This window comes from Canariomyces notabilis (genome assembly GCF_033297395.1).
Source record: "Canariomyces notabilis strain CBS 508.74 unplaced genomic scaffold N656scaffold_1, whole genome shotgun sequence".
NCBI classification, from domain to species: Eukaryota; Fungi; Ascomycota; class Sordariomycetes; order Sordariales; family Chaetomiaceae; genus Canariomyces; species Canariomyces notabilis.
The window spans coordinates 1,506,396-1,532,169 of NW_027041823.1; the positions used below are offsets into that span (position 1 = coordinate 1,506,396).

Consider the following 25,774-nt stretch of genomic DNA (forward strand, 5'->3'; position numbering starts at 1 on the left):
TACCTGCCCACGTCACTGCCGTCGGTGAATCAACCCCGCCCCTGTCCACACCTCAAGCAAATCTGGCAGCCCGCTCCATGGCCGTTTCGACTTCCACCTCGACAATCTCCTCCTCGTACTCAACTTCCGAGCCCGAACTCTCATCCTCCCGGCCAATTGTAAGTAAAGTGGAAGCGTTAACTTCTTGTCCTATCGGGTTCATTCCCCTCAAGACTGGTGTCTCAGGCCTAGGTGCGCCAGAAGATCCAAACCTCGCATCTTGCGAGCAGGCCTCGCTCGCCGGCAAGCTGATTACGCGCGATGGAGTGGACATCTCCCCATGCGACTGCGAGGATCCCGACGATGACGTTGGCGTAGCCACCCGTTCCGTAATGGTACCAGGTCTTCTTGCGCTCAATTGGACAACCCCCGTTGTTTGTTTCTGTTCCCGGGCGCCGGATCTGACAGGGCTTAGGCAGGTGGAGGAATAACACCCCGCGTCCACATCTTCGCCCGTTTTGGTTGTCTCACGCACCGGACTAAACGTCAACAAATCCGGGACGTCGCCTCCAGCCTCGACAGGGTGCGGGGATGAAGGGCCCTGGACTCCTCCGGATGTCTGGCCAAAGAGAGACGCAGCAAGAGAACCAGACGATTCGCCGCTTTTTTGCTCTTTGACAACCTCCAGGAAGAGCAGGTCTTCTTCCCGGTCAGCCGAATCTGTATTGATCGACACCGTTTCATCCGGTGGGCGCGATCCTTGATCAGACTCCAACGTGGGCCCCGCTTCCGGCTCAGGCTCAAGCTCTGAATCTCCAGAGAGGTCAGAGACGACCACTCCGGCGTTGAAATCAGCCCCCTCCGCGTCGTCATCGTCCTCGGCATGACGGAATAGTTGGAGAACTTCGCCACGATGGAAGATCTGCCCGTCACTAGTGCGGGTGTAGTCCATAGAGACCAGGCCGTCGTCCCCAAGCAAGCCCACCTGATCGCGGTTCGCTTTCGTCTGCGGGTCTGCCGTTGGAGGTCTAGGGCCAAGGTTGATTAGATGGAACTCGCTATCGGAGCCCGTCGCAATCTTTCCAAGTTCGTCCGGAAACAGCCAGGGGAAGGAAATCAGGGGCATCGAGCGGGCCGTGATTCTCCGCAAGCCCACCGTCCCGTCGGGGCGCACGTGTGGCTGGCGGGCCTCGTAGAGGGCGATACGGAGTTCCTCCCACGTCACCCTGTACATGGCCGCAATGAACGGGCCCAAGATCTCAATATCCCTGCCACCCGCGGCCTTGACGCACAGGTTCCGGAACTGTTGCCTGAGACCTGATGCCTCGCGCCCGACTTTCTCCTGGACCTTGTAGTCGGTCCCGACCCTGGGTTTGGACAAGACAAAAGTGGTCCAGACCTCAAACTCGGTTCTGATCTCAAACTGGCCCATGATTCGACGCATCGCGATATCGTACTGGCTCTTGATTTTCCTCGCATCTCGCAGCTTGTCGTTGCTTAGCTGGTACCGCTTTAAAATGCGGTCGTCAAAAGGCAGCCTATAGTTTTCATTGCAGTCGAACGCTTTCTTGTCGACCATATCATAGAGCTTGCCCAGGACACTGGTCGAATGATACGATTTGGCTTTAGGTTTCTCCATGAAATGGGGGAATCTCCGGGGATCCAAGTTCTTATCCCACCGGGCAGGAACACCCGTTTTGACGTAGTCCACAGCGGTGGAATGCAACTCGGCGAGTTGGAGACCTAAACCCGTAACACCATTAGCAATTTTCGCAGGCCAAAAAGACGGGACAGCCTAATTCACATTTCCGGTGCTTCGGGCCTTCGGCTTCATAGTCAGCCGTGGCCAAATGAGCGTGGGCGATCAGAGGCAACCTATCATTCTTCATGAACAGAACGAAGAACGAGGCTATACTGCTCATTATGGTGGCTTGCGACTCTCTGAGGGGCTCTGGTGCCGTATAGTTCATTGGAGGGTGTCCCCATTCCCGGGGAATCAACGCTGAGTCCCAGATGACGAAGAAGTCGTCCCCGTCTAGGTCCCCGCCTGAACACATACTCGGCACGTCCCTATCCCCGGTTAGAGGGAACAAAACAACGTTCTTGATGTGCCGTAGCTCTGGGACGTCCACCGCTTCTACTACACGGATGTCGCCGGGATGCAGCGAAGGATTGCGTCCCACAATGCAGACGCCCGTAACGACCTTGTAAGCATCTCTATCCTTCGGGTCAGGGACTTGGAGGAATATCTGCGGCAACTCATCCTGAGAGACTTCCTTCCGACCCGCGGTCATCTCAGAGTAGCCTCTCAGTGTGCCCGTCTCGTCAACGCCGCCAAGTACAAAAGCCCCATTGTCAACGATTAGTCTTGCTTTCTCCTTCAGGGCCTTGATCGACCAAGATCTCCAAAGTTGAAGAACAGTCCTGAAGAAAGGATCATTCGACTCCATAAAGCCGTTCTTGACCATCCTTGCAATCGTCGTCGTGGTCATGTTTTCGTCAACGTAGAGACTGAGGAGTTCGACGGCCTTGTTCTTGTCCGTCATGGCAGTGTCGTAACTGGCAAGTTGTTCTTGCATCATGCCAGTGAAAACATCATCCGGCACTCCCAGACACGAGAGTATGAGTATAGTTTGCCGGTTCAAGGCAGCACAGGCGAACTGGGAGCACCTGATAATCTCCAGGCCGTTGTATTCTGCAGGGAACTTCTCCTGAGACGGCCGGATGTGCACCTCAGTGCCTTTGACCTCTGGCCATGTTACTAAAACGCCCTTGCATCCACCCATCCGAAACTGGAATGCTGAGGGAGCAGAGGGTAGACCCCAGGCATCCGACACGAGGAGGCCAAGAACTGGCGAGATCTTCCCAACGCCGTCGGTAAAGCAGAACTGGTTCCTCTCCACGTCGGCAATCTTCACAATCTTTGGAGATGAAATGCAGGTCAGGAGGCGCGTCGTCGAAAAGCACTGCCCAAGTCGGGCAGCAAGTTTGGCAACCACAGAGATATGACTGAAATTTCCCATCCATTGGCGAATGGAGTCGCAGGTAACTGCTGAATTGTCGTGGGCCCCTTCAGGTTGGCAGAAAAAGAAAGCTCCATTCTCCCGAACTTGGGAGTTGCCAAAGGCGAGGAAGTTCCAGTGCCACTTTCCCATGCGGATTCCTTGCGCCAAGACTCGATAAACCCGTATGAAGACCTCATCATACCGCTCGGTGTCATGTGCTCTGACCCGCCCTTTCAGCAGCTCGTCGGTGAACTGAACTCGAAGGAAGAATTCCTGGACATGCTTATAATGGCGAACAACACGATTGGTGGTCTCCACGGTCGGGGTGTTGAAGTAAACCCTGGTAGGTGTGACTGTCACCTTACGGACCAGGGCACAGTAGTCCGGTATATGAAGAGTGCTTGGATAGTAAGTCAATGCTGCTTGATCTTCGAACAAAGCCATGGGGTTGTAAATATGCTCTCCCCTATCGGCAGCGTATTCAAGGACCAAGCGAGCGCGGCTGGAATTCGAGCTGTCGTGCGTCGCCAACTCTAGGAGCTTCTCGAGAAACTTACGCTCAATGTTGAACTCACTCAGGATTCCGCGTGAGATGCAAACCTCCAACTGATACCGAACATCAAAGGGCAGCGAAATGTATGTTGTTCGATCGAGCAAAGCCAAGTCCTCACTCCAAGAAGAGCTTGTCCCTGTCGACAGCGTGGTGGGCGGTTCGGCCAATATGGCCCAGAGTTCTGGATCCTTGTTTGCAATTTGCGTGAAGTTGACATCGAGCTTTGTCTTGATATTCCAATCCCGAAGGTGTGTCTCGATCACTGACCATTGTTCCTGGCTAGTTTTGTCCAGGTCGACCCAATAAGTAGTCCACCGCCCGAAGTTGATGACATTCTCTTGCTCTTGGATTGAGACCGGCTCGGTCCGAAGGGGAGCACTTGCTGCCCGGACCTCAACAGACCGATGCCACAGCTCCTCCTCGGCCCAGAAAAGTCTATCTGTCCAGCCCTCGCCCTCCACATCCAGCTGTTTATTCCAGACGAGAGGGGGGTCATGAACGACTATCACAAGAGCTGTGAGATCACCATCGATTCCTGCTCGGTGTATGGTTTTGATATTACCGAATCTGATCTCGATTCGGTATTGCTGCAGCTCGTACTCAACACGGAGAGGAAAGTAAATGGCCAGTTTTTTTCGTCTGAAGTCAGCTGTGAGCTTTAAGCCATGACCGAAATTGACTGGTTCGATGGCCTTTTTTGGCATGAATTCAGTGGGCTGGGTCAAGACCCCAAAGGTGAACTTCTTAGGGAGGAAGCTTAAGGAAGACGGGCAGGGGTTTCCTAGGGGTGTCTGAAGCGTGTCATCTTCCGAGGACGGCCCAGAGAACTCGATCGAGACTCTAAACATTGTGTTTCCGATTCTGAAGCTGCAAAAGCCTTGCTGGAAAAAGCTCGTGTCCCTTGGTGGCGGCTCGAAGCGGACCTTGGAGGTTCGAGCATTGCCTCTAGAACTGTCACTAAGCTCGACAAACACTACGTTGCCGTACTGTCCAAAGAATTGACGGATGTCCCATATTGTAGTCCTCGCCGGCAGGCCCTTGATCAGGATAGTAGTGCTTTTTAGGGAACTCCGCTCGGGGAGGATCATCGCTGCGGGTTGGATTCGGGTTGGTGGTCCAGATTGCCGAATTGGGAACGAGTTTAAGGTAGTGCCATTCCTCGGTCTCTGCCCAGAGCCTCTGACCATAGCCCTGGCTGCTCCTTGAGGCCGGGAAGCTTGCCGGCTTTCATTTCCACGAGGCGCGTTGCCACTAAGCGAACGATGAGCAGGTGGGTTGTTTTCGCGGTCAATGGGTTGCCTGCTTGCTCCCTCGCGTAATTGCCGCTGATGGCTTAGGATCCAAGTCGGCAGCATGGTCCCCGGCCTCGGACGCAAGCGTATCGCAAGGGAAAGCTCTCAGAGATGCAACCGTGAAATAAAGAACCGTGAGCGGGGGCGATTAGCCAGCTCAGGATAAGCTGGAGAATGGCAGGGCAACAAGGCCAAGGTAGTGGTGCAGAGTTTCGCTAGACGTTAGGGACGGGTCAGTTGTGCTTGATATGAACCTGTAAGAAAGAAGCAAATGTCAAAACAAATTGGTGCAAGGAAATCAGGGCAAGGAATCAGGGCGATCCATGCCTCAGATCAAGAATCACCAGATCGATTCAGGGCATCCAGTCGGCAGGGTCGGCAGAGGTGATGATCGGAATGAGACCAAAGACAAATAACTTGGGTTTGAACGGGCTCTTAATCGGCCTGAAGCGTCAAAAGAGGATTTTAAGGGCAATGAGAGAATCAAAGGGGATAAGTCGTTCCAGGATGACGCCTCGCTTGGTGAGCGAAACCGTAAGAGCAGCCAGTAAGAGCAGTAGCAGATGGAAAGGTTATCCCAGATGAGAGGATCAGACTGCCCAAAGTGACTTCCAGAGCATTGATTCTGAGGAGCAAGCGCGAGGTTGCCTTCTTTACCTGGCAGACACAGCCAGGGCTTGAAAATAACAAAGAGGAAAGGGAGTTGAGTGTTTCGGTGGCCGGGTGGAATGGAGTTCCAAGGCAATGACACCGCAAGATGATTGCTACGTTAACCGGTGATTGGGATTCCGAGAAATCAACATATATGAGAGTTCGAGAGGGAAACCGACGAAGGGATGAAGGTATCCCGAAAGGAGAAATGGTAAAAAGAAAATTGAACTTACGTTCGCTAAGTCGAAAACTGATATCGAAGCCTTGGGACGGGACTGCGATACGCGTCCTGAAATTGTCAGGTCAAGCGCTCCCGAGAAGAGAACGAGAAATTACCTGACCTTGACTCACTGATGGAGGCAGCCAGAGGTACTGGTATTCAGCAAGATTGCCATGGAAAGCCGCAGGTTTGCTGCCCGTTGTTCTTTCATTCCCCAGATCCGGTTGTTTGCATCTCCTGAGAGAGTGGTCGCTCCTTCCTACCTATCAATTTAGCCCCATGTCTCACGCTGAGCCATGAAAAATGACACCAGCCTGCGCAAATTGAGAAGGTACCTGAGCTAGCTGACTGCTAAGCATGGACCTGAGCAATGTGAATTTCCATTGCTTAGGAGGGAGAGATAGCTGAGTTGTCTTAGGCAACTCAAACTTTGGTGGTCAACCTTGCATATCAACATAAGGTAGTGCAGTGGTTTATCGCCTGTTCACAGCATACATTAGCGTGCTGCACCAGAATCTCTCTGGAAAAACTTCGAGATATGACAAGAGGCAGAGTTTGACAAGTCCCTGTTATGTGTTCGTGTAGTCACACCGTCACTTCTTATACATGGGGAGGGCGAATACCTGTAGAAGTTTTCACTTCATTTTCCCAGAGCCCACTTAGACACCTGAGGTGGGTAAATACCCCTTGCCGTGGACACGAGTTCCTTATCAAAGGCACTGTGGACATGAATGGGATAAGAATCTGCTTGAGAAACGCATGAATTTCTTGCGAGACTTTGGAGTCGCTCGAGACCGTTTTTAACCTCACCGCAGTTGATTGCTAATGCCGTATTTTTGCTGGAGCTGGGATTGCTCAACCGACTCATGCTCCACGCCCGAGTGCCGCCTCAAGCGCCATCTTCGGCTTTTCGTTCCCCTAATGATGCCCCATCTATGGCTGCCCAATGCAATGCTGTATAGATATCATGCTAATGTATCGCACTGTCCGGAAGATCCAGCCTTTTTTTGTTCGAACACCCCTTAGCCTTACCTGTCAAAGATCTTGCCCGGGTTCCTAGAGATGCTCCGTTAGCCAGAATTCTTTATCGGGTTGTCTTAGGCGCGAGTCTGTGAGACGAACATTATCCACTTCGGATCCAGTGCCAACTTGATAGCTCTCTGTCGAATGAGTTAGCCATGTACAACGAGCTTCAGGTTGTCCTGGGTGGCTGACCATGACTCCCAATGTGTCCTGTCCAACCTCCCAGAGCAAGGACTCCTTCTTGCCCCATCCAATGGAGTGCTCGCCGGTGCAGGTGCCCTCCATCTCCAGCGCTCTCTTGACCATGTTCTTAACGCACGTCTCAACCTTGTCTCTCTCGCTCTTGTCCTGGCGGTTGTAGATGATGCTCTCATGGAAGTTGCCGTCGCCGATGTGGCCAAGGATGCTCGCGAAAAGGCCCAGATCGTCCATCTCCTTTTTGCTGACCTCTATTATATCAGCAAGCCTGCTGAATGGCACTGCCACATCAGTGCTCCCTGCAACAACAGCTTAGTTCCGAGTTGCCTCACCCTGAAGCGGCCCGTTGACGTGACAACTTACAGACTTCCTCTCCTTCCTTGCGAAGTGCGAGCATGGACCACAGCGATTCTTTCCGCGCCGACCAGAGAAGTTTCTGCTCCCTCGCATCCTTGGCAAACTCAAAGTTGCTCCCGTTGTGCCCCCTGGTTATCTTCTGGACCAGGTCAATGTTCTCTTTCACGCTGGCTTTTGTTCCAGAAAACTTGAAGAAGAGGGTGGGCATTTCTTTCCAGACCCGAGGGGCGGTTGCCCCTCCCATATTGACAACTTTCATCTGGACCTCGTCCATGATCTCCATCGCAGCCACGGGGATCCCCGTCTGCATCACCTCGGCTGCCGCAGATGCGGCGTTTCGTATTGAGGGGAAAGTTACGACGGCCACTGAGAATTCTTCAGGGATTACGGTGAGCTTAAGGGTTGCCTCGGTCACCAAGCCTAGAGTGCCTTCGGAACCGACGAACAGGCCGTTAAGGTTGTATCCTGCTGACGATTTGCGGGGCCGTCGTCTTGTCTTGATGACAGTGCCGTCGGCGAGGACGACTGTCAGGTTGATGACCCAGTCCTTCATCGTGCCGTACTTGACGGCGTTAGTACCGGAGCAATTGGTCCCGATCATGCCGCCAATCTTTGCACTTGGGCCTACAACGCCACTGTCAGTCTCGTGCTTTACACAGGTTCGCACCTCTGCGAACAGAAAACAAAGACACGACGCACCGGGGTCGATGGGAAAGAAAAGACCGCTGCCCATTTTGGCCAGCTGATCATTGAGATCCTGCCAGCCAATGCTCGGTTGCACAACCACATCCATGTCGTCCTTGTTGAATTGGACAATCTTATCCATGAAGGCAAAGTCGACGCTGATGCCCCCATAGGGGGCCGAGAAATTACCCTCGAGACTGGAACCTCCCGAGTAGGGGATGATGGGCACGCGATACTTGTGGCAGATGCGGGCAATGATTGACACCTGCTCGGTTGACCGTGGATAGGCAACTGCGACCGGCAGCCCCTCGGGATTCGACGACGACCACTCAGAGTAGCCATGAGCGTGCAAGTCGTCGGGATCCGTGGAAATGATGTCGTCGTTTCCTATCTCTTGGCGGATTTCCTCCAAAGCCTGCGGCGCGCCACGCAGCGGATGCAGTTAGCCGCAGTTCGGGGGCTGTCTAGATCTGGGATGCCGCAGGGCGGGCTGTGCAGCATAACGTTACCTGCTCCATCTCTCGCATGCTTGCATATCTGGGTGTCGGGAATGCGCTATCAAGCAGCACGGCACCCGGGAACCCCCGGTGTCGGAGCTCAGATGCGCCCCAACCAAGCACGCTGGCAGCTACAGCAATCGCCAAGACTCCCGACAGCGACCATGTTGAGGCAATCCGAGGTTGTTGACCATTGCCGGCAGCGGCTGGCCGGGACGACGAGGCAGCGAAGCGTTGCTGGCCCGCTGTGCAGGGGCTCTTGTTCAGGACAGTCAGGGATCGGCTGAGGGGTCTCGCCGCCCTTGCAAAACGGTTGGCCGACATGCAGGCAAGTTTAAAAAAAAAGTGACCCTGAAATAACGAGCAAAAAAAAATGTCAGAATATCAAGAAAGAGTCCGGCTGGCTGCCGTTGGTCAACAAACAGATCCGAATATATGGTGTGCAGTTTGCTTTGCGACAGGAAATGCCTCTCTTCCTCTGTGCAAGTAGGCCCCGCCGGATTCGCAGTCTTTGCAAACCGGATGGAACTTCTGACCGAAGCCTAAAGGATTGTGGACTTTCTGTCTCTTCGCGCCTGGCACAGGCAGGATAAGGTAACCTTAGCTAAGAGTGTTAGCCTTTTCCTCAGCTCTCTTCCGTGGGATTGAACCGGCAATACCCACACTCACGCCGGGCCTAGGCCGACAACTGATAAACTATCGGCTGACGGAGGCGACTCTGTTCAACATAGGTCCGCCTTCGCGAGAGTTGCTGTAAGTTGACTGACTGACTTGAGACCCTGAAGCGGTGAACGAGGCCAAGGTAGTGATGGACAGCCTGAGACCGGGTTGAGCAACAACAAACAACAAGAGTTGTCTCGGAACCGCCAGTGTCCCTCGTGATGAGAGAAGGTATCGCCTCTTAATAACTAAGGTAATGCCTCCTCCCTCTCACGTCCGGGCCCCAATGCAGCGCAGGTGGAGCGGCGACGGGTCCAATCAAGAGGTGAATAGGATAAGCCATACTCAGCGGAGAATGGGGTTGATCTGCTTAGGCTCGGGTCTCAGGGGGTGCATCTGGTATGGCATGGTTGAGAGGTGGCAGAGGACCAGTGGCGGGAGAAGCAAGTTTGACCGGCACACATGCTGTAGTGTCGGTACAACGAGATTAGAAAGGCGTGCGCAAGCTAATTAGCGCAGTCTTTGCAGAAGCGGAGAGCGGTGGAGGGGAAGGGACTTGAACAGTTGCCAAGCAGCGACTCGAATTAACTAATAACACAAGAAGGAACGAGCTGACACCTTTGCTCCATGCATGTTAAACCGAAGTCAGTAAGGTAGGTATGGTACCTTAGGTACGGTACTGTGTAACTAAGGTACAGTACCTCTGAAAAGTACTACAGCCAGGATGGCAACCTGAAGACGGTTGGTTTGCTCCCGCCCACGCTCCACGCTCCGGTCAAGCGTCGCCTTGAGACGGGCCGTTTCTCGAGTCGGAAGCGGGCCCGGAGGGCACAGAATAGAAAAACAGGCAGGAATATCCATTTGCCTTTGCAGCCTTGTTTGGAGGCATATAGTACAGTACCAGTTTGATCGAAAGTTGCAGTGTCTGTTTCTCAAAGAGTTGAACAAGGTTGAACTCTGAGATTGGGAACAACAATCGTTCCAGTCGACCTGCAAGAGTCTCGCCAGGACTCTGGGACAATGGGAAACATGCAACCCGGCTAAGGTAATCTCTACTATAGATGATTCTGTTACCGGTAGTACCTACCGGTGGTGATCAACGTTACTACTTGTTTGGGTAAGTGTGCACGCACCCCCCGCATCTGGGCAAGCCTGCCCCATTCAGCTCCAATTCTGCGCGGTGCAGGACGGACGTCATTAGTTAAACACTAATTGAACTCGGACCACGCGACCATCTTAGGATCCGTAACCTATGTTACTTCCTGACACATCGAATCGGATACCATGACTACATCAACGCTCGAAGCGGACGGACCGTCTGCCTTTGAGCATGCTCCGGCCGTTTCCCGGACTCAATGGTGGTGCTCTTTAGATGGGGGATGGTACTCAACAGAGCATTCGAAGGATAAGCCTCAAGCGCCAAAAGTTACTCGCTTCCTTGTGAAGGACTCGTTCGGCAGGAAAGGCGGCTCGTAGCTCTACCACTGAGGATCGAAGTTCTCTTAACAAGGGTCTGGCTCTTTGTGACACTTGATGATCTTTGACCGAAGTCCTACATCCCATCCATCTTAGATGTACGACGAGGTAGGACAAGGTGGGTAGGAATGTTCGAGGCATATACGTTTGTCTGCCCATGCCCCTGGAAGGCTCTGCCCAGTGTCACACAACTTGATGCAGCTCGCAGGGGAACATTTTGTAAATACGGATACAGTCAGAGACGGCTCACCTCTACCCTCTGAATGCCATATAGCGTCAGACATGGAGTAAGTTGCACGGATATTAATCTCAGGGAAGGTCATGGGATCGTGAATTGTGGCTGCAGTGAGCTCTGGAGACGTTGGGTTGCACAGAATCTAGGCACTTTGTTAAGACATCCCAAGAGCGGCCCGGACGAAGCATTGAAGACGGTGACACGGTCAGGCCAAGGTCTTAACGTACCAGAACATGTATCCCCAGACCGCTCCAAATGGCGGGGAAAAGCGAACGGCATTGGGGATAAAATCCTGGACTTGTTGGTGTTTGGAAGCCCACTTTAAGTCCACATGACCCGACTTCGATGTGTAATGGCAAGGAGGAGATGTAGTCAGCAAAAGCCTCCGGTCTTGTGTCTGGTCTTCCAAGGTCGCGCTGAATGATGGCGCCGCCAAATCAGTTACCGAGCGGAAGGTTCTCAAGCCACCGACACTGTGCATCGTATAGTATTTATGCAATGATGCACTGTCTGTGTTGTGCCCTGGACCCACCAGACATTTGCCCGCAACAACGCTTGACCGGGTTCCTTCCCTCATAAGTTAACAAAACGTTCGGCATCGAGAAAGTATGGAAATCTGGATCTCGATTCTCGAATACTGTACTGTAAATTCATCACGGAAGCAAGTCGTTCGATCCAATTGAGGGAGCTCTCTTCCCCGCACTGGCCGGCTCGGAAGCCACATCATCAGAAGGATTCCTGTCTTCACAGGCCTTTACACTACGGATACGTTGACCTACACTGGACGGAGCCGAGCTTGCACCTACACACCCTCACTCACAGCCACTCCCCACGCTGCATTTCTGCCTGAAGGAAGCCGGGCACGAGGGCTTTGTGAGCCTCGATCATGGTGTTGCTTCAATTCTCGAATCACATCCTGATCCTTTTAATTTCCGCCTGACCCCCGCCCGCCACCTGCACTGCGGAGGTTTTCTATTGATGGAGCAAGGTATTTATGTATGTACAATACAGTACATACATCGTCCGCTGCCCGGCTTCCTAGGCATCTTGGTAAACTGTAATAGCTGCAAGGGACGCGAGCATGCAAGCCATGCATGAGGACTTGGCATCGTCCGTGGACAACCAAGGTTACATGACGAACATGTTGCTCCTCTGGACTTGGACACAATACGGAATCAACGTTCGCCGAAGGCATGGCGCAGCCAATCGCACAGTTGAGTCGTTAAAAACCCCATACGCTATCCTTGGTATAGCGCGATGACGCCGACTAACTCTTGGTCCAGTCGGGTTCGAGGTAAACACTCTGCGCCTGCCAGTCAGAGACAGGCACTCATCAATCCGCAACAGACGCCATCCAAGCTTCTTGACTCCAGCCCATGCTTCCTATGCAAGGGGTTTCCCCGACTTGCTTCTGCCAAATCTCCGAGCATCTCAACAGATCGCCAGTGTAGTCTGCTGGATGCTTGTGCGGGGGCTCTGTGCATAGCCGCGTTGACGACTCGGATTATCAGGTCCAGCGACTCGGGATCATTCTCGCCTCGCTGGTTAAAATCTACCCCCACGGCGAGCTGTCGAGCTCGATGTCTGACAGCATAGTTCCCTTGTGTGAACTTATGCTGCTCGTACCTCACTCAGCCGTGCTCAAACTTGGAGGGAGTACGGGCGAGAGGCGCAAAGTTCTGAGCAGAATGCCACAATTCAGCCCGTCATCAATAGGGGTAAGGGTCACGTGCCGTTCCCGAGACAACCGAGTGCTCCCCGGTCGCCGGTTGGCCTCGAGCATTACCAGGTGATGAACGGAGTACTAGACCCCAGAAAGGATGATGGTTTAGAGTGGCGTCGCTTAAGACACTCCCATGCGTGAAATCAAATTGTATGCCACTACAAGTACCTACATAGCTGGGAAAGTAGAAGTCAAAAGGGCAATACCAGTCCCTTCCCAATGTTCCCATATCCGTCCTGAACTTCCTGGACGCCAAGAACTCAATGTGACCATTGACTCTGGGGTGACCTGTCAAGGATTCTACACTCAGCTACTAGCTGAAATGCCTCTTGTATCTTTGATTTTATTTTCGTCTCTCAAGAGCACCCTTCCCTCTTCCCTTTCCCCATATCCACCAGGTTGACGTAGGATTGTGGACATTGTTGGACTACACTACAACCCCTCCTTCTCCTCCCGGACCTCACACGACTACGGCGACCTACATATAGCGCATAAGGCAACACTACCCTACCCGCACTACTCGAGGCGAACAACGTGGGGTTTCCCTTGTTTATGTCCCCCTTCATTCGATTTACAGTATCCCGCTACTCGAGACAACTTGGTTGCCTTTATAGTATTTATATCCCTCAAGGAGTAATCCCGTGATTACATACAGTACCTAAGATACATATCCTTTATAAGGCTATGTATGTACTATGACTATTGTATTACGTTGACAAGAACATCAGCACTCACCACTGTTGCGTCTGATGACTGTGGTTAACCAAGGTACGGAGGTAGTTGTCCCTGCTGTCACACACAGGCTGTGCCCAAGGCAGGGTGCCGCAACTTAATTCAGTATGCACTTACTGTACCCCCTTCCTCCACCGACCTTGCAAGCCTACAACGCAACACATCCCACAGAGCCAGCCACTTGCAAGCAAATATGTATAAAAGCGTAGGTACCCGTATGTAGTTCATAAAGTACAACACCCTGAGAGGTAATGTTGTTGTGTGGGATGTGCGCGTGAGCTTTCTGGCAGGAAGCAGCAGCAGCAGCAGGATCCCAATCAACCCATCGGTAAGTCGGGTGTTTTGAATTGCGGTCAGCTCGGTTCTGCAGCAGACGTCCTGCAAGACGCCTGATTTGGTTTCTGAGAGGAGAGAGCAAGGCAAATTCGAATGAAGAAAAAAATTAGCAGACGGAAAAATTTTCCTTTTAGAGATCGAGTTGAGAACGGGAGGTGGGGTGGTTGTGCTGTCGTCCGTGGCAGGAGGCTGGGCCTGGACGCGTCTGCGGGAGACCAGAGATGTGACAAAAGATGCTTCACCGCTTCCAAAAAGAGCCGCCTTAAACCCGCCGGTGGCGGGAAGTCAGACCCGTGGCGTGATACACTTACCAAGGGTAACGTACAGAGGACAGTGAAGCAAAGCAAAAATGTTAAGTCTCAGCGGAAGGGCAGTCCAGCATTTCGGGAGAGGTAAGGGGTCAAATCCTGACCCAGGTATACCAGTTAGCAATAGGCTCTCTACTGCCGAGCCTGAACTAAAGTGACATCCGGTACTCCATCCCAGCATGCTTTTGTAAGAAACAACCCAAACGTCCTGCCTGCCCAAGTCCGTGAAAATCCCATTTAGTGGCCAGCAAGAGCGTGGGCCCGTCTCCGGTCACGCTCCTCAGCGATGGTGAGCTTGACACCCTTGCCCTTGGGCAGGGAGACCCAGGGCTTCTCGCTACCAATGACGAAGACGTTGGTCTCACGGGTAGCAAAGGTGTTGTCAATGGCATCCTTGAGGTGGACGATGCCGAAGCCGCCGTCGTGGCGCTCACGGTGAGTGATGACACCGACACGGCCCATGTTACGACCGCCAGTGACCATGGCAATGGCACCTGTGTCGAACTTGATGAAGTCGGTGATCTTGCCCGTCTCGAGATCAATCTTGACCGTGTCGTTGACCTTGATCAGCGGGTCGGGGTAGCGGATGCTGCCGAGTGGGTTAGCAAACCAGGGGATTACTGTGGCATACCAACCGTAAAGATCCTGCTTTTGATCGTGGTCCCACAGGGTGCGGTTCCCAGCGATCCAACCAAAGCTTGGTCCAACGGCTGACAGATGGCAGAACTTACGTTCTCGCATCATGCGTAACCAAGAATGGGACACCACCGCGGCCGAGCTGGACGCGCTTGACCTTGCCCAGCTTGTACTTGGCCTCCTCGTCCTGGATGCGGTGAACGGTAAAGCGGCCCTTGGTGTCGTAGATGAGCCGGAAGTTCTCGCCAGTCTTCTCGATTGTGATGACGTCCATGAAGCCGGCCGGATAGGTCATGTCGGTGCGGACCTTGCCGTCAACCTTGACCAGGCGCTGCATCATGATGGCCTTGGTCTCGCGGTAGTTGAGCGCGTACTTGAGGCGATTGCGGACGAAGACGATCAGCGGCATGCAGTCGCGGAGCTTGTGAGGACCAGCCGACGGCCGAGGGGCATAGACACCCGACAGCTTGTCGAGGAGCCAGTGCGAAGGCGCGCTAAGGCGCTTCTGGTGCTTCTTCCTGTCGGCTGTAGGTTAGCATCGCGATCAACTTTGATGCTGTGCAAGCGGGGAGCCGCAATTGCAGACGCCGGAACGCTTTTTTCGAATTTCAACGCATATGGCCGGCCGCTCTTGAGGAAGAAGCTTGACTGGAGATTACTCACGGTCCTCTACCCATCTTGGCGAGATGTTGTTGTCGATGTGCTGGTCGATGGGAAAACTGAAAGGAATGTCACGAGAGTGGAAGCATGGGCAAATCTGCAAGAAAATGGTTTTGTGGATTGCTAGCCCTAGCAATTTCGGTGGGGCATGAAAGGCGGTCTGCAAGGGCAAAACAGTAAGTTACTTTACGGGTTAGGGTTAAAGCGCAGCTTCGACTCTTCCATGTCCCTTCTGATGACGACCTCATATCTGAGTTTCAACTGGATATATGGAAATGGTTATTTCTGCCTGCCCGACTGGTAAATTGGTAATAGATCAACAAATCGTCTAAACTGGCTAATCGCAATAACGACAATACCGATGAGTGAACCACAACTACTTAGTAACAAAACTGACGCGCGCCACTTGAAATGCTCCTCACCCGAAATAGAGATTGCTCCCTTTCTATCTTAATGTATAAAAATGTTCTTCTTACCGAACCGCGTGTACGTTGTTATGGTGCTGCAATGTGAGCTGAGCGCCCTCAACCCGAAAGAGAGAAATAAAAAGCTGGGTGGAATCCCAACCCGTGTCCAGGGTATTCCCAAGCAAGGTTTGACGGTCTCCCAATACCAAGCGTTTAAAGATGTACAGTCAAGAATGCTCAAATTGTAAATGCGCAGGGCATTGCAAGAACATCCCCAATTCCGATATTGCTGAAGAGATTTGGCGAAAGGAAACCAAATCATGTGGACTTCCTGTTTGGCGCCCTCCCCATCTTGGGCGGAAGGCCGGGGTCTGCATGCCCGCCAGCGGGAGACGTGCGATTCGAGGCTGCGTCTGGGCGGCCAAACTTTGGGTGCTCACTCGGGACATGAGAGTCATCGAGGAGAAGGTGGCTGAGATCCATCTCGTGTGGGCCTCCGATAAGAGACGTGCCTGGGCCCTCGTTCATGTCAAAAAGATCGGCCAAGCCTGGAAGTGACTCGGTCGACTCGTGGAAGCTGGGAGTAGTTGTCCGTCGCGATATGTCCTCCTTGGAACCTGACCGATTCAGATGCGGCTCCAGCGACATGGGCAGAGCAGAGTTACGGGCATTATCGACGGCCATGTTGACGGATGGCTCGAGGACATTTTTCCCGCGGGTAGCGTCTTTCACTTGGAGGTTTGCCTTTTCTATTTTGGCGTATATCTCGGGGTATTTGTTCCTCACCCGATCACGCAGGTCCGTAGGTTGTCGTGTAGATAGGTTGTATTTTGGATCCCGCTGGATCCTGGTCCAAGACGGCCCATACTTTTCCAGGCCGTCTAGAATCTCCCTGTCATCCTGCCTCGTGAAAGGCCGGCGTTTCCGGCGGTGTGATTTCTCAAAGGGCCCATGGATGCCCAGCTCGGCGAGGTCCTCCAGCCTCTTGCGGTGCGCCCGACTCTTTCTCCGCTTGGGTGCATCCGCGTCTGGAGGAGCAGATGGCGACATGGCCTCCTGTTCAGCCGTGCTACCCCCAGTCGGTATCAGGATATTTTCCAGCTGCCATCCGGTTTTTGGTGTAGTCTTCTCCTCGGCATGAGCGGCCGGACCGGCGTTCCTGTATGCGAGGCGCTCCTCGGTCGAGGAGACCCGCAGTTCCTCTGGGCAGCATGTCCTAAATCGATCCTTGAGGTCTCCGGCGGTCCGGCCGTTGAATTTGAAGTCGGGATCCTCCAGGATGGTCGTCCACCTCCCAACACCATGGCGGCTAACTCCGAGCAATAGATTGTTGGTTTCCTCTTCTGACCACTTTTTCCTCGGCTTCATAGCCCGCCTCTTGGCCTTCTGAGCGGGATTCCTTTCCACATCAACAGCGTCAACAGCGTCAACAGCGCGGATGGCAAGAGATCTCTCTTCGGGGCCGCTACTAAACTCCTTCCAGGCAGCTAGTCCGTAAGGTTGCTCGCCGTCGTCAAAAGACGCAGAGGTAATGGGCGGGAAGACTGCGGGGTCGGGCGGGGGTTCGTGGAGTCCAGCAATAATGGGCGGTACGACCTGCTGTGCCGACTTTTGCTTCTTGAGCGGCTGTGGCAACTGGACAAAGTCCTCCTTGGCAGGGAGCGTCCTGTGCCTCTTCTTGGTCGAGGGGTCCTCGGGTGTCTCGGGCGCATCGTCTACAATCATGCGCAGTGGAATCGTCGTCGCGGTCACCTCGGGTTCGGCGAGAAGTAGTTGGAGAGGACGGATCGACGCAGTGAGCAAGCCAGATTTGTCGTCCGGTCGAGGGACCGGCTTGGCAGGCAGGTCATCGCGGGCGGTACCGGTATAGCGTGTCTGGATCTGGCTCGGACCGGGCCTGTCGGCCAGCTGATCTCCTGTGAAGTCGGGCTTGAGAGGGGGTAGCGATAGTGACTGGCTCGCGGCGGGGGCCAAAGGTCGGAGCTGTATCGGAGGGAGATCAGGAGTTTGCGAACTGTTGAGGAGGTGTATAAGCCGTGGCTCGATAGTAGCCATCGTGAAGCAATGGCCTCGGAGAGGGGGGCATTTGGAAGCGGGCAGGGCACGGCCCGGAGACTGAAAAAGGTCGGGGTCTTGGGCGAGTTCGACGCGAGCGATGAGCAATGACGGACGCTGATGGGCTTCGGTGCCGGCAAGATACAAAAAGCTTAATTGCAAATTTGCGCTTCGGGAACGTAAAGTACACTGAATAATTCTTCTCAGGCCAGCCCCTTGACGGTGGGCTTTCTGCTTGAGGACGGACAGAAAGGGGAAGGTTCTTCTAACACTAAGGTAACGATATTTCGGACCTCAGCATCATCTCATCGTGAAGCAACGACCCGCAATACACTGTTAGAGTAGCTGTAACATGGCACGTTAGGTGCTGGAAACTTACAGTAGGTATTTTACGTACCTCCCGAAAAACGGCCAGGCTATTCTAACTTAAATCCACACCAGCAGCTATGTACGAATACTTATTAAGGTACCCTATGCATCTGTTGATTGCTTCTGCACACCGCCAGGTCCCATCAGTGGAGTGTATGTACGAAGTAGATGGCCCCTCTAAAGAATCAAGGTAGGTAGTTACCTAGACTGCTTCTAATCCAACTGACGGGGAATGTTACCTACGTTACGGGTCCAAGGACCCTGCTAACGGGCGTTAGCCATTCGAGCCATTCCAGCTTGCGCTGCACTCGAGCCCGGAAGCAGATCAATCCGCCCTCAATTACAACGATGGGCAGGTGCAAAGCCAGGACCGCTGTGATCACGAATAGCATTTGCCAACCCAAGTTTCAGCTCCAATAATATATCCCTAGTCTGGGAATTCGCGATCATTTAGTAAGCGAGCAGCAAATTTGCTCCAGCGAGGCAGCAGCTCTCTTTTCGGCTTCCCCGTGGAACCAGCTGCCAAAGATAGATGGCAACGACGGAATGAAGATGCTTCAGGCACTGTATCCGCCGTCACGTTGCGCGGAGCGTGCTGTCAATACGTATGTAAGCCATGGATGTAGAAACGTAATGACTTTATGACATTGATTCAATATCCCCCTGTCGTCAGGCATGAGCAGTTCGCATCTCGAATCCATATTCATCCCCTTACAACGTCATTGTGAATTTTCATGATTACTTTTTTGACTAAATTATCCAATATAACCGCGGATACCATTGAGTCCACAAACCCCATATACCCAAGACAGACACATAAGCATTGATGTACTGTACTGTACATACACAGGGATATCCGCCACAGAAGAAAAGAATAAGAACTTTAAACGGCAAAGAACAGGAGTGGCAGGCCGGCCCCAAGAAGCCCGAGGCCACCAACACCGGCCACGCGCCCGGCACCGGCGGTGACAGGCGCGGTGTACGTGGCGCTCGGCCTAACGACACCAACGCCAGTGCCTGTTCCCAAAGCCGGAGCGCCAGGGGGCGTGGACTTGGCCGTCTGTACCTTGGTCTCCTTGGTCTCGGACGAGGCACTGACGGTGGCAGTCACCTTGGGAACGGTGATGGTGGTGAATTTGGTCGTTGTGGCCTGCGAGGTCGTGGTTGAGTCGACCTCCTCCTCTTCACTGCCACCCACCGGGGAGCTGATAGTAGCCGCAGCGCCGGGGGCGGTAGAAGTAGGCTTTGACGCCGATGCGGACGGGGTGACAGTGGTGACGGGGCACACGGTTGTGGTGACGGCGACGAGTTCGGTCGTGACCTGGCCCAGCTTGCCAGGGCAGTCCGTTGCCGCGCTCGGTGGGCAGCTCGTGATGGTGTACGTCTTGGTCGAGTAGATGGTGGACGTGGTCCAGGTCTCGCCGCCCTCAGAAGTTTGCGGGGAGCTGGTCTCCGTCGCCGTCGCCGTTGCGGTCGCCGTGGGGGTGACGGGGCACACAGTCGTCGAGATAGCGATGGTCTCCGTCACGACGCGGCCAGGGCAGCTAGTCACCGAAGGGGCACACGAGGTAACGGTATATGTGCTTGTCGTGTAGATGGTTGACGTGGTGTAGCTCTGCGTGGCGATGCTGGTCGGGTCGGAGCTGCCCTCGGAAGTGGGCGAGGTGGTTGTGCTGGTGCCAGGCGATGTGGTGTTCTCCCCAGAGGATGCAGAGGCTGTAGTGCTGACGTCGGTCGGCGTAGCGCTGTCGCTGGGTGAGGACGTGGTTGTGGTGCTGACATCAGGCGACATTGTGGTCCCACTGGGAGATCCCGTGACAGACGGAAGGGAGGTGGTAGTCTCATCATCCTCGCAAGAGTCATCGTCATCGGTGGAGGTGCTGCTCGCCACATCGCTTGTGGTGGTCGAACTCACCTCAGGGGCCGAGGTGATGGTGCTGCTCACGTCGCTGGTTGTAGTGGAAGGCACCTCGGAGGTTGAGGTGGTGGCCGAGGTTTCAGAAGTGCTCGTGGCCGGCGATGTGCTAGTCTTGTCTTCCTCGGTGGAGGTAGGGCTGATCACATCGCTGGTTGTAGTGGAAGGCACTTCGGAGGTTGAGGTGGTGGTGGAGGTTTCAGAAGTGCTCGTAGCCGGCGATGTGCTAGTCTTATCTTCCTCGGTGGAGGTAGGGGTGATCACATCGCTGGTTGTAGTGGAAGGCACTTCAGAGGTCGAGGTGGTGGTGGAGGCCTCGGAAGTGCTCGACGGGGCGGTGGTTGTCGAGGATGCTGAGGTAGTCGTCGAGCTGGCCGAAGTGCTGGTTGACGTGGTTGTTGCTACCGTGGTGCTAGTGCTCTTAGGCAAGTTACCGAGCTTGACGCAAAGCTTCTGGCCTCCCAGTAAATTCGTGCATTCCGAATTAAGACTAGGGTTGTATTGCAACAGCTCGGAGAGATAGAGGCCGTACTCGTTCGCAATCAGGTAGCATAGGTCGTTAGGCTTAACCTCGTACGTCTTGACGCAATCAGTTGGCGCCGGCACGGGGGGGCTTGAGGTTGTCGGCGCCGGCGCACCAACGGCAACGTCGTGGACAAACTGATAGTAGTTCTTGCCGCCTGTACCTGTTGGCAGCTGGCTGCCAAAGAATGCATCCCAAACCATGACGCCTCCAAAGGATGCCTTGTTCTTGTGCTTGAGAAGCAGATTCCTTGCGGCGATGGGATCAAGATAGCCCGAACCTGCCGCTTGAGGAGAACCGGGAAGCCCAATGAAGATCTTTGCATCCCTGCTCTCGGTACCTTGGAGGTAGGCTGCCCAAGCATCGAAATTGTTGGCGGCACCCTCGCAGACTTCATTGTTGTAGAACTGGACAAACAGAGCATCGAAGGAACACTTCTGGATGATGTCCTTCATCTTGAAATACCGAGGGTCAAGAGGGCATTCCGGAGCTGCAGTGATGAGGTACTTCTTGCTGGTGTCCATATTGGTCAATTCACGGAGCTTGTTGACCATGGCGATATAGCCGCTTTGGTCGTCTGCAGGGCGGTATTAGCATCCATCGTGACTACTGTAGCTACCAGCTACGGTTGAGAGGCGGAAGGCTCACCGAACTTGGCCTCGATATCGAAGTCAAAGCCGTCGAATACAAAGTGTTCCTCTCCCTCGTCGGCGCCGCTGTAGAAGTCATCGAAGGGTCTTGCTAGTTCCCATGACGGGTCATAGGGGCCAAAGGCGCCCCATATGAAGTTGGCAAAGTATTCCCCGGCAGCCGGACTTGAGACGCTGTAGTCTGTCTTGGGAGGGTTGAATTCGCCGCCAATGGAAAGCAACACCTTCTTGCCCTTTTTCTGGCAGTACCTGATGTCGGCAGAGATGAGGCCACAGTGGCTAAGAAGAGACGACTTGCGCTTGCTCTTGTCCATGTAGTAGAGGTCCAAGCAGTGACGGGAGAAGTCAGTCCCCGGGTACCCCAGGCCAGAGGGATCATTCTCAGGAGACTTGTTGACAAAGCCGACCGTGACGTACTCAAACCCGGGAGCATCGCAGTAAGACCGGAGTCTGTCCGTTTCTAGCCCCTTCTGGCCCCAGTAGACATTGACGGCTGGGGTTGCCAACGCTGGGGCAGCAGCCATAGCCGCAAGGGCGAGCGTCTTGGTGAACATTACGGAATATTGGGATTAAGTAGTAGTGTATACAACAAGAAAGGAGTGACTGGCCCAAGGGGGGGGCCGTAAGGAGCGAAAGGAGCTGCGCGAGGGCAACAATGAGAGGACGCAAACAAGATGTTTGCACGGCCGGAGAGCACGCCGTCTGGTGTTGACTTTGGACGAGGCCAGGAAGCAGGGCAGAGCAGAGCAGGTGAGGCTGGACCGGTCGAGGGCACACCAGCTTTTTCATACCCACGAGGAAAAGACTCCAACCCTGGGCGCCCAGGCGGGTAGCCCTACCGCGGCACCGAGCCACCGTCGCCCCCAAGGATGCCACTTGACCTCACCCGGTCTTTCATCGTCGTAACCTGGATGGGAAGCGCAGGGGAGGAGGGGGGGGTTGCGGTAAAGGGGACGCGGGAAATTACCATCACGCATTTCCAACCGCCCGGTTCTTGTGTGTGGATGACAGTAGCGAATGTACATGCCAGGCAGTGCCTGCGGGCGGTGATTACCTGGTGCACACGGGCTGTCAGTCACCACGACTCAGTTTCTTCTGCTCGGACCCGACGCTAACGTTATTCGGCTTCTCAGCAACAACCTGCTGGAGCATCCTAGGTGATACCTTCCATACTAGTTTACGGTTTCGAGAGCCATGGAAGACCATACCTATATCGCGTACGATGCGGTTCACTTCACATCGTTGCTTTTTGCCGTGCGATTGATGGTTTCTCGAGCGAGAGCGGGAAAGGCTGACCGAGCCGAGCATCCGCCAACGCCCGAGCCTTGAGGAGGGTGCCCCTGCCAAGACGGTGACATGGCGCTCTTGCACAAGATCCCCGCGTCGCTTGCTGGTCCCATGAAGCAACAACCCGCGCGTCTGACTGGACGCCAGACCCAAAGCAGTCAAGTATCTGTCCACACTTCTGCCTGCCCGTGAGTGGCAATGGAACCTTGGGCTTGAGCACCCTCCCCATTCGGCTGACTCCACCCTTTCGCGCGATCGATAGCGTGCGTTTTTCTGGACTCATTTGACTAGAATCCTACGCCAATGCACAATGCGGCGGTAATTTTGGTTGATTTGATTCATTTGGTTGGCGGATTTCCGGGCCTGGTGATTGTACGAGTCATTGCAATATACTTGACCTATACACGTGTAGTGTCGTGGACGATGAAGATGGAGAGTCCCTGGATATCCCCTTTATTTTCTCCGGTCTTGTCGCTGATCCAGGTTCGTGCTGCCGCGGGGCTTTGATCACTTCTCTATTCGGCGATGAGGCTCTGCGCTGATCGATCGGATCAATCGGCTGAGGCTGCGTGGCCGAAGCCTCAACGCTCCACCGAGTCCACATCGCCGGGTGAATAGGTTAAATACACATAAATACTACGTACATGTAGGAACGAATTGGCATACTGGTCTCTTCGGTGGCTCTAACTTACATGCAGCAAACGTTTTGTTGGAAGACCCAGTTAACTGATGGATTCCAAGCTGCAGCAGTGCGACAGGAAATATGAGAAAATCACGGATAATTGGATGAGGCATTCAGGAAAGCCTCTTTACTGTGCTGTGCAGTGGATCGATCTCTTTTCCTCCCGGGTTCTAGACGTTCACGTGTTGGTCCCCTTGCCCATACGCTAGGGTACGTCTGCAGGATTGTGCACCCAGTTGCTCTCGCATTGATTCTTCCTCGCGGTTTCTACTTCCGAGTCTCCTTCCTGCTTCTCGCCTTTTCGGTTTTGTATACTCCGTATACGTCTATGTTATCCCTATGACGGAGAATATATAATCGCAGAGGAGTTGAACCGACTTTGCTTTTTGTACACTCAATGTGTCTGATGGCCATAGTACTTTCGGTTTAAAGTTCAATTGGAGAGTCGCGAATTATTCTTTGAAGTGAATCGCTCAGTCCATACAGACCTCTTCTCAACTCCGCATATTGAAATTTCAGACAACTCGTCTACCTGGCTCGCCTGGTCACACATCTCCTCGACATTTCCAACATTATTTTAATAAACGCACATTGGGTTCCTTTGGCGAATGCGAGTCGGGAATGCCTTTTGTCGGATACATTCTTAAGAATCAAGCAGCTGACATGCCGCTTTATTATGCATGACGAGTCGATTTTCACCTGCAGTATTATCAATCTATTATGCTACGTCAGCAGCGCGTCTCTGACCAGCTGGGCCATATCCATCGCACTACCACCGACATGCAGCTGGGAATTGCAGTTCAGCGCATCCTGCTAAGCAGGCGTACCGTCCAGACTTTGCGTTGGGCGGTTGATCCAGACGCCGTATGGTACACCTGGTTGCAGGGTGGGTTGCTGAGTTAGTATGGAGCTGTCGTCAAGTCGGTATGTTACTACCTAGGAGAACTTGTATAGGGGCCATCAACCATTCACGGAGGGTCCTGGGGTAGTTACATATTTAGGATCCTCCTTGGAGAGTTCTCACCGTAGGAACTACCCCCCAACTACCACAGCCAGATCCCAGGGATCCCTGGAGTCTCCCACAGTAACACCTGCAAATCGGCCGCGACTTCCACATGCGACAGCAATATCAATTGCTCTCTCGCTCTTACTCTACAAATTCATAGACAAGATAGCTTAGCGGTAGTTAATTGAACTCAATTACTTATGGTCTTCTTTTCGAATCGTGATCGTGCATGTCCTCTTTCGTAGTTGTAATCCTTGTTGTATAAGGTGTAGTCGCCTTGTAAGCTCAATCCAGTACATCGCATCGATCGGATGAAATCCCCGATCGGGTGCAGGTGCACTTTTTTTGCCCAGGATATGCGACAGCGCCATTGAGAATAGGTGCTCTATTTGAGAGGGTTGGATACCCTGGGATCTCTGGGATCCTTGGGATCCTTGGGATCTGTTGGGATATCTGTGAGCCTGAAGGCACTTGGTGGGCTCTCAAATACTGGGAACTACCACAAAGATCCCCGTACTCTCCCAGACCTGTTACCAGACCCAATAATATTCCACTAAGGTAGGTATGTTCTAACAAGCATAGCGCTATTGAGCATTCGTGAGCAAAGGCAAACAACAACACGCGAAGCAGAGGTACCTTAGTCACCGTGTGGGATGTACTACACTACAGTATATTGCACCCAGTACCTACGGAGTAGTACCGTTGGATTTATGGCAGAGGCAGAGCACCAAGCCTTGTTGTGGTTTCTATCGTGTGGCCGAGTTGAAAGGCTGGCACTTGCTTACCGGGATCGCCGGACACCCTCAAGCAGTAACAATGTCCGGTGAGCTTCCCAACTGCTTGAAAAGCAGAAAAGAGCAATTACTCTGCAGCATGTGATCCCCGCCCCTCTTATCACTGCTAATTGAGCTATTATACGTTTTCGTATGTCTGTTGGCACACATTGCTAATAGGAGCGGAGGGTTGATTACATTCAGTTGATTCAGATACACTTGAAGCTCGCGTGACCCAAGCTTCAGTTTCGAGGTTCCGGATAGGGGTGGCCCTGTAGGCCCCCACTACTATCCGAAGGTTCCGGTTTTGGGCCTTAGCTAAGTCCTGGGCCAGGCCTCAGGCCAGGGCCCCCAGTGGAGTAGGCTTGTGGTAGTTGGTGGCACCGAAGGCTATAGCACTCCGAATACACTTGGTATATACCTCCCGGGCCCGAAGAAGACTAGGGCCCCAAGTCTTGGCCGCAATCCTCGACAGGGCGAAATCCTGGGTCTTCAGCTTACTAGCTACCTTAGACCCGTGGGCTCTCCAGTTAAGCCTCCAATCAAGCCACACACCAAGAAATCTAGCAAAGGCTACCGGTTTGACCACTATATAGCGGTCGTCAGGGTCAAGGCCCGGGTCTGGCCTAGCCAGCCGAAGTGGGTTAGGCTAGTGATTCCGGCCTTTGTTGAAGTGGATTAACTCCGACTTGTAGGTAGAAAATATAAGGAATTACTTACTTTCTTATACCCTATTAGGCATTTAACTAGCTTAGTTGTGACGAATCTCGGTCCCCTACCACTGAAAGGGACTCCTCAGACTGAAGGTCGACTTGAACGGGGTGAGGTTCGGTAGAGCCAAAGGGTCTACAACAAGTGCACAAGCAAGTGTTCACACAGTAG

At 53.5% G+C, this 25,774-nt stretch overlaps 7 protein-coding genes across 7 annotated transcripts; 2 read left to right on the forward strand and 5 right to left on the reverse strand.

Annotated features, from left to right (window-relative positions):
- Positions 1-52: 52 nt before the first annotated feature.
- N656DRAFT_793929 (RdRP-domain-containing protein) lies at positions 53-4,625 on the reverse strand (the record flags this gene model as incomplete). Its single annotated transcript, XM_064817215.1, has 2 exons — positions 53-1,722; positions 1,784-4,625. 2 exons carry the CDS (start codon positions 4,623-4,625, stop codon positions 53-55), a joined length of 4,512 nt encoding a protein of 1,503 aa, XP_064675022.1.
- A 2,023-nt stretch (positions 4,626-6,648) lies between these two features.
- N656DRAFT_38709 (uncharacterized protein) lies at positions 6,649-9,145 on the reverse strand. The gene is made up of 8 exons (XM_064809480.1): positions 9,123-9,145; positions 8,928-9,058; positions 8,472-8,859; positions 7,978-8,377; positions 7,285-7,902; positions 6,916-7,220; positions 6,823-6,860; positions 6,649-6,756 (listed from the first exon to the last, which is right to left on the reverse strand). The coding sequence occupies exons 3-8, from the start codon at positions 8,781-8,783 to the stop codon at positions 6,729-6,731; spliced, it is 1,701 nt and encodes a 566-aa protein (XP_064675023.1). The 5' UTR covers positions 8,784-8,859; positions 8,928-9,058; positions 9,123-9,145; the 3' UTR covers positions 6,649-6,728.
- Positions 9,146-10,284: 1,139 nt separating this feature from the next.
- On the forward strand, positions 10,285-10,917 carry N656DRAFT_773593 (uncharacterized protein). Its single transcript, XM_064814090.1, has 2 exons — positions 10,285-10,768; positions 10,846-10,917. The coding sequence occupies exon 1, from the start codon at positions 10,404-10,406 to the stop codon at positions 10,593-10,595; it is 192 nt and encodes a 63-aa protein (XP_064675024.1). The 5' UTR covers positions 10,285-10,403; the 3' UTR covers positions 10,596-10,768; positions 10,846-10,917.
- A 753-nt stretch (positions 10,918-11,670) lies between these two features.
- N656DRAFT_39343 (uncharacterized protein) lies at positions 11,671-12,556 on the forward strand. Its single transcript, XM_064809506.1, has 2 exons — positions 11,671-12,051; positions 12,114-12,556. Exons 1-2 carry the CDS (start codon positions 11,912-11,914, stop codon positions 12,424-12,426), a joined length of 453 nt encoding a protein of 150 aa, XP_064675025.1. The 5' UTR covers positions 11,671-11,911; the 3' UTR covers positions 12,427-12,556.
- A 1,506-nt stretch (positions 12,557-14,062) lies between these two features.
- Positions 14,063-15,465, reverse strand: N656DRAFT_39028 (ribosomal protein S4e). The gene is made up of 3 exons (XM_064809493.1): positions 15,229-15,465; positions 14,661-15,083; positions 14,063-14,518 (listed from the first exon to the last, which is right to left on the reverse strand). Exons 1-3 carry the CDS (start codon positions 15,240-15,242, stop codon positions 14,167-14,169), a joined length of 789 nt encoding a protein of 262 aa, XP_064675026.1. The 5' UTR covers positions 15,243-15,465; the 3' UTR covers positions 14,063-14,166.
- A 25-nt stretch (positions 15,466-15,490) lies between these two features.
- Positions 15,491-18,124, reverse strand: N656DRAFT_773596 (uncharacterized protein). The gene is made up of 2 exons (XM_064814091.1): positions 15,889-18,124; positions 15,491-15,818 (listed from the first exon to the last, which is right to left on the reverse strand). The coding sequence occupies exon 1, from the start codon at positions 17,685-17,687 to the stop codon at positions 15,951-15,953; it is 1,737 nt and encodes a 578-aa protein (XP_064675027.1). The 5' UTR covers positions 17,688-18,124; the 3' UTR covers positions 15,491-15,818; positions 15,889-15,950.
- A 323-nt stretch (positions 18,125-18,447) lies between these two features.
- On the reverse strand, positions 18,448-22,178 carry N656DRAFT_773598 (carbohydrate-binding module family 50 protein). The gene is made up of 2 exons (XM_064814092.1): positions 21,143-22,178; positions 18,448-21,071 (listed from the first exon to the last, which is right to left on the reverse strand). Exons 1-2 carry the CDS (start codon positions 21,696-21,698, stop codon positions 18,940-18,942), a joined length of 2,688 nt encoding a protein of 895 aa, XP_064675028.1. The 5' UTR covers positions 21,699-22,178; the 3' UTR covers positions 18,448-18,939.
- Between the last annotated feature and the right edge of the window lie 3,596 nt (positions 22,179-25,774).

What these genes read in the sequence shown, in the direction of transcription:
- N656DRAFT_38709 (XM_064809480.1), bottom strand. Translation starts at nt 8,783, where the DNA reads ATGTCGGCCAACCGTTTTGCAAGGGCGGCGAGACCCCTCAGCCGATCC. An exon ending in GCATGCGAGAGATGGAGCAG is followed by an intron (nt 8,378 to 8,471) that starts GTAACGTTATGC and finishes GGCGCGCCGCAG; the next exon opens with GCTTTGGAGGAAATCCGCCA. An exon ending in TTTCTTTCCCATCGACCCCG is followed by an intron (nt 7,903 to 7,977) that starts GTGCGTCGTGTC and finishes GTGGCGTTGTAG; the next exon opens with GCCCAAGTGCAAAGATTGGC.
- N656DRAFT_39028 (XM_064809493.1), bottom strand. An exon ending in GTTACGCATGATGCGAGAAC is followed by an intron (nt 14,519 to 14,660) that starts GTAAGTTCTGCC and finishes CCCACTCGGCAG; the next exon opens with CATCCGCTACCCCGACCCGC.
- N656DRAFT_773593 (XM_064814090.1), top strand. Translation starts at nt 10,404, where the DNA reads ATGACTACATCAACGCTCGAAGCGGACGGACCGTCTGCCTTTGAGCAT.
- N656DRAFT_773598 (XM_064814092.1), bottom strand. Translation starts at nt 21,698, where the DNA reads ATGTTCACCAAGACGCTCGCCCTTGCGGCTATGGCTGCTGCCCCAGCG. An exon ending in CGATATCGAGGCCAAGTTCG is followed by an intron (nt 21,072 to 21,142) that starts GTGAGCCTTCCG and finishes ACCGCCCTGCAG; the next exon opens with ACGACCAAAGCGGCTATATC.
- N656DRAFT_39343 (XM_064809506.1), top strand. Translation starts at nt 11,912, where the DNA reads ATGCAAGCCATGCATGAGGACTTGGCATCGTCCGTGGACAACCAAGGT. An exon ending in GCCAATCGCACAGTTGAGTC is followed by an intron (nt 12,052 to 12,113) that starts GTTAAAAACCCC and finishes CTCTTGGTCCAG; the next exon opens with TCGGGTTCGAGGTAAACACT.
- N656DRAFT_773596 (XM_064814091.1), bottom strand. Translation starts at nt 17,687, where the DNA reads ATGGCTACTATCGAGCCACGGCTTATACACCTCCTCAACAGTTCGCAA.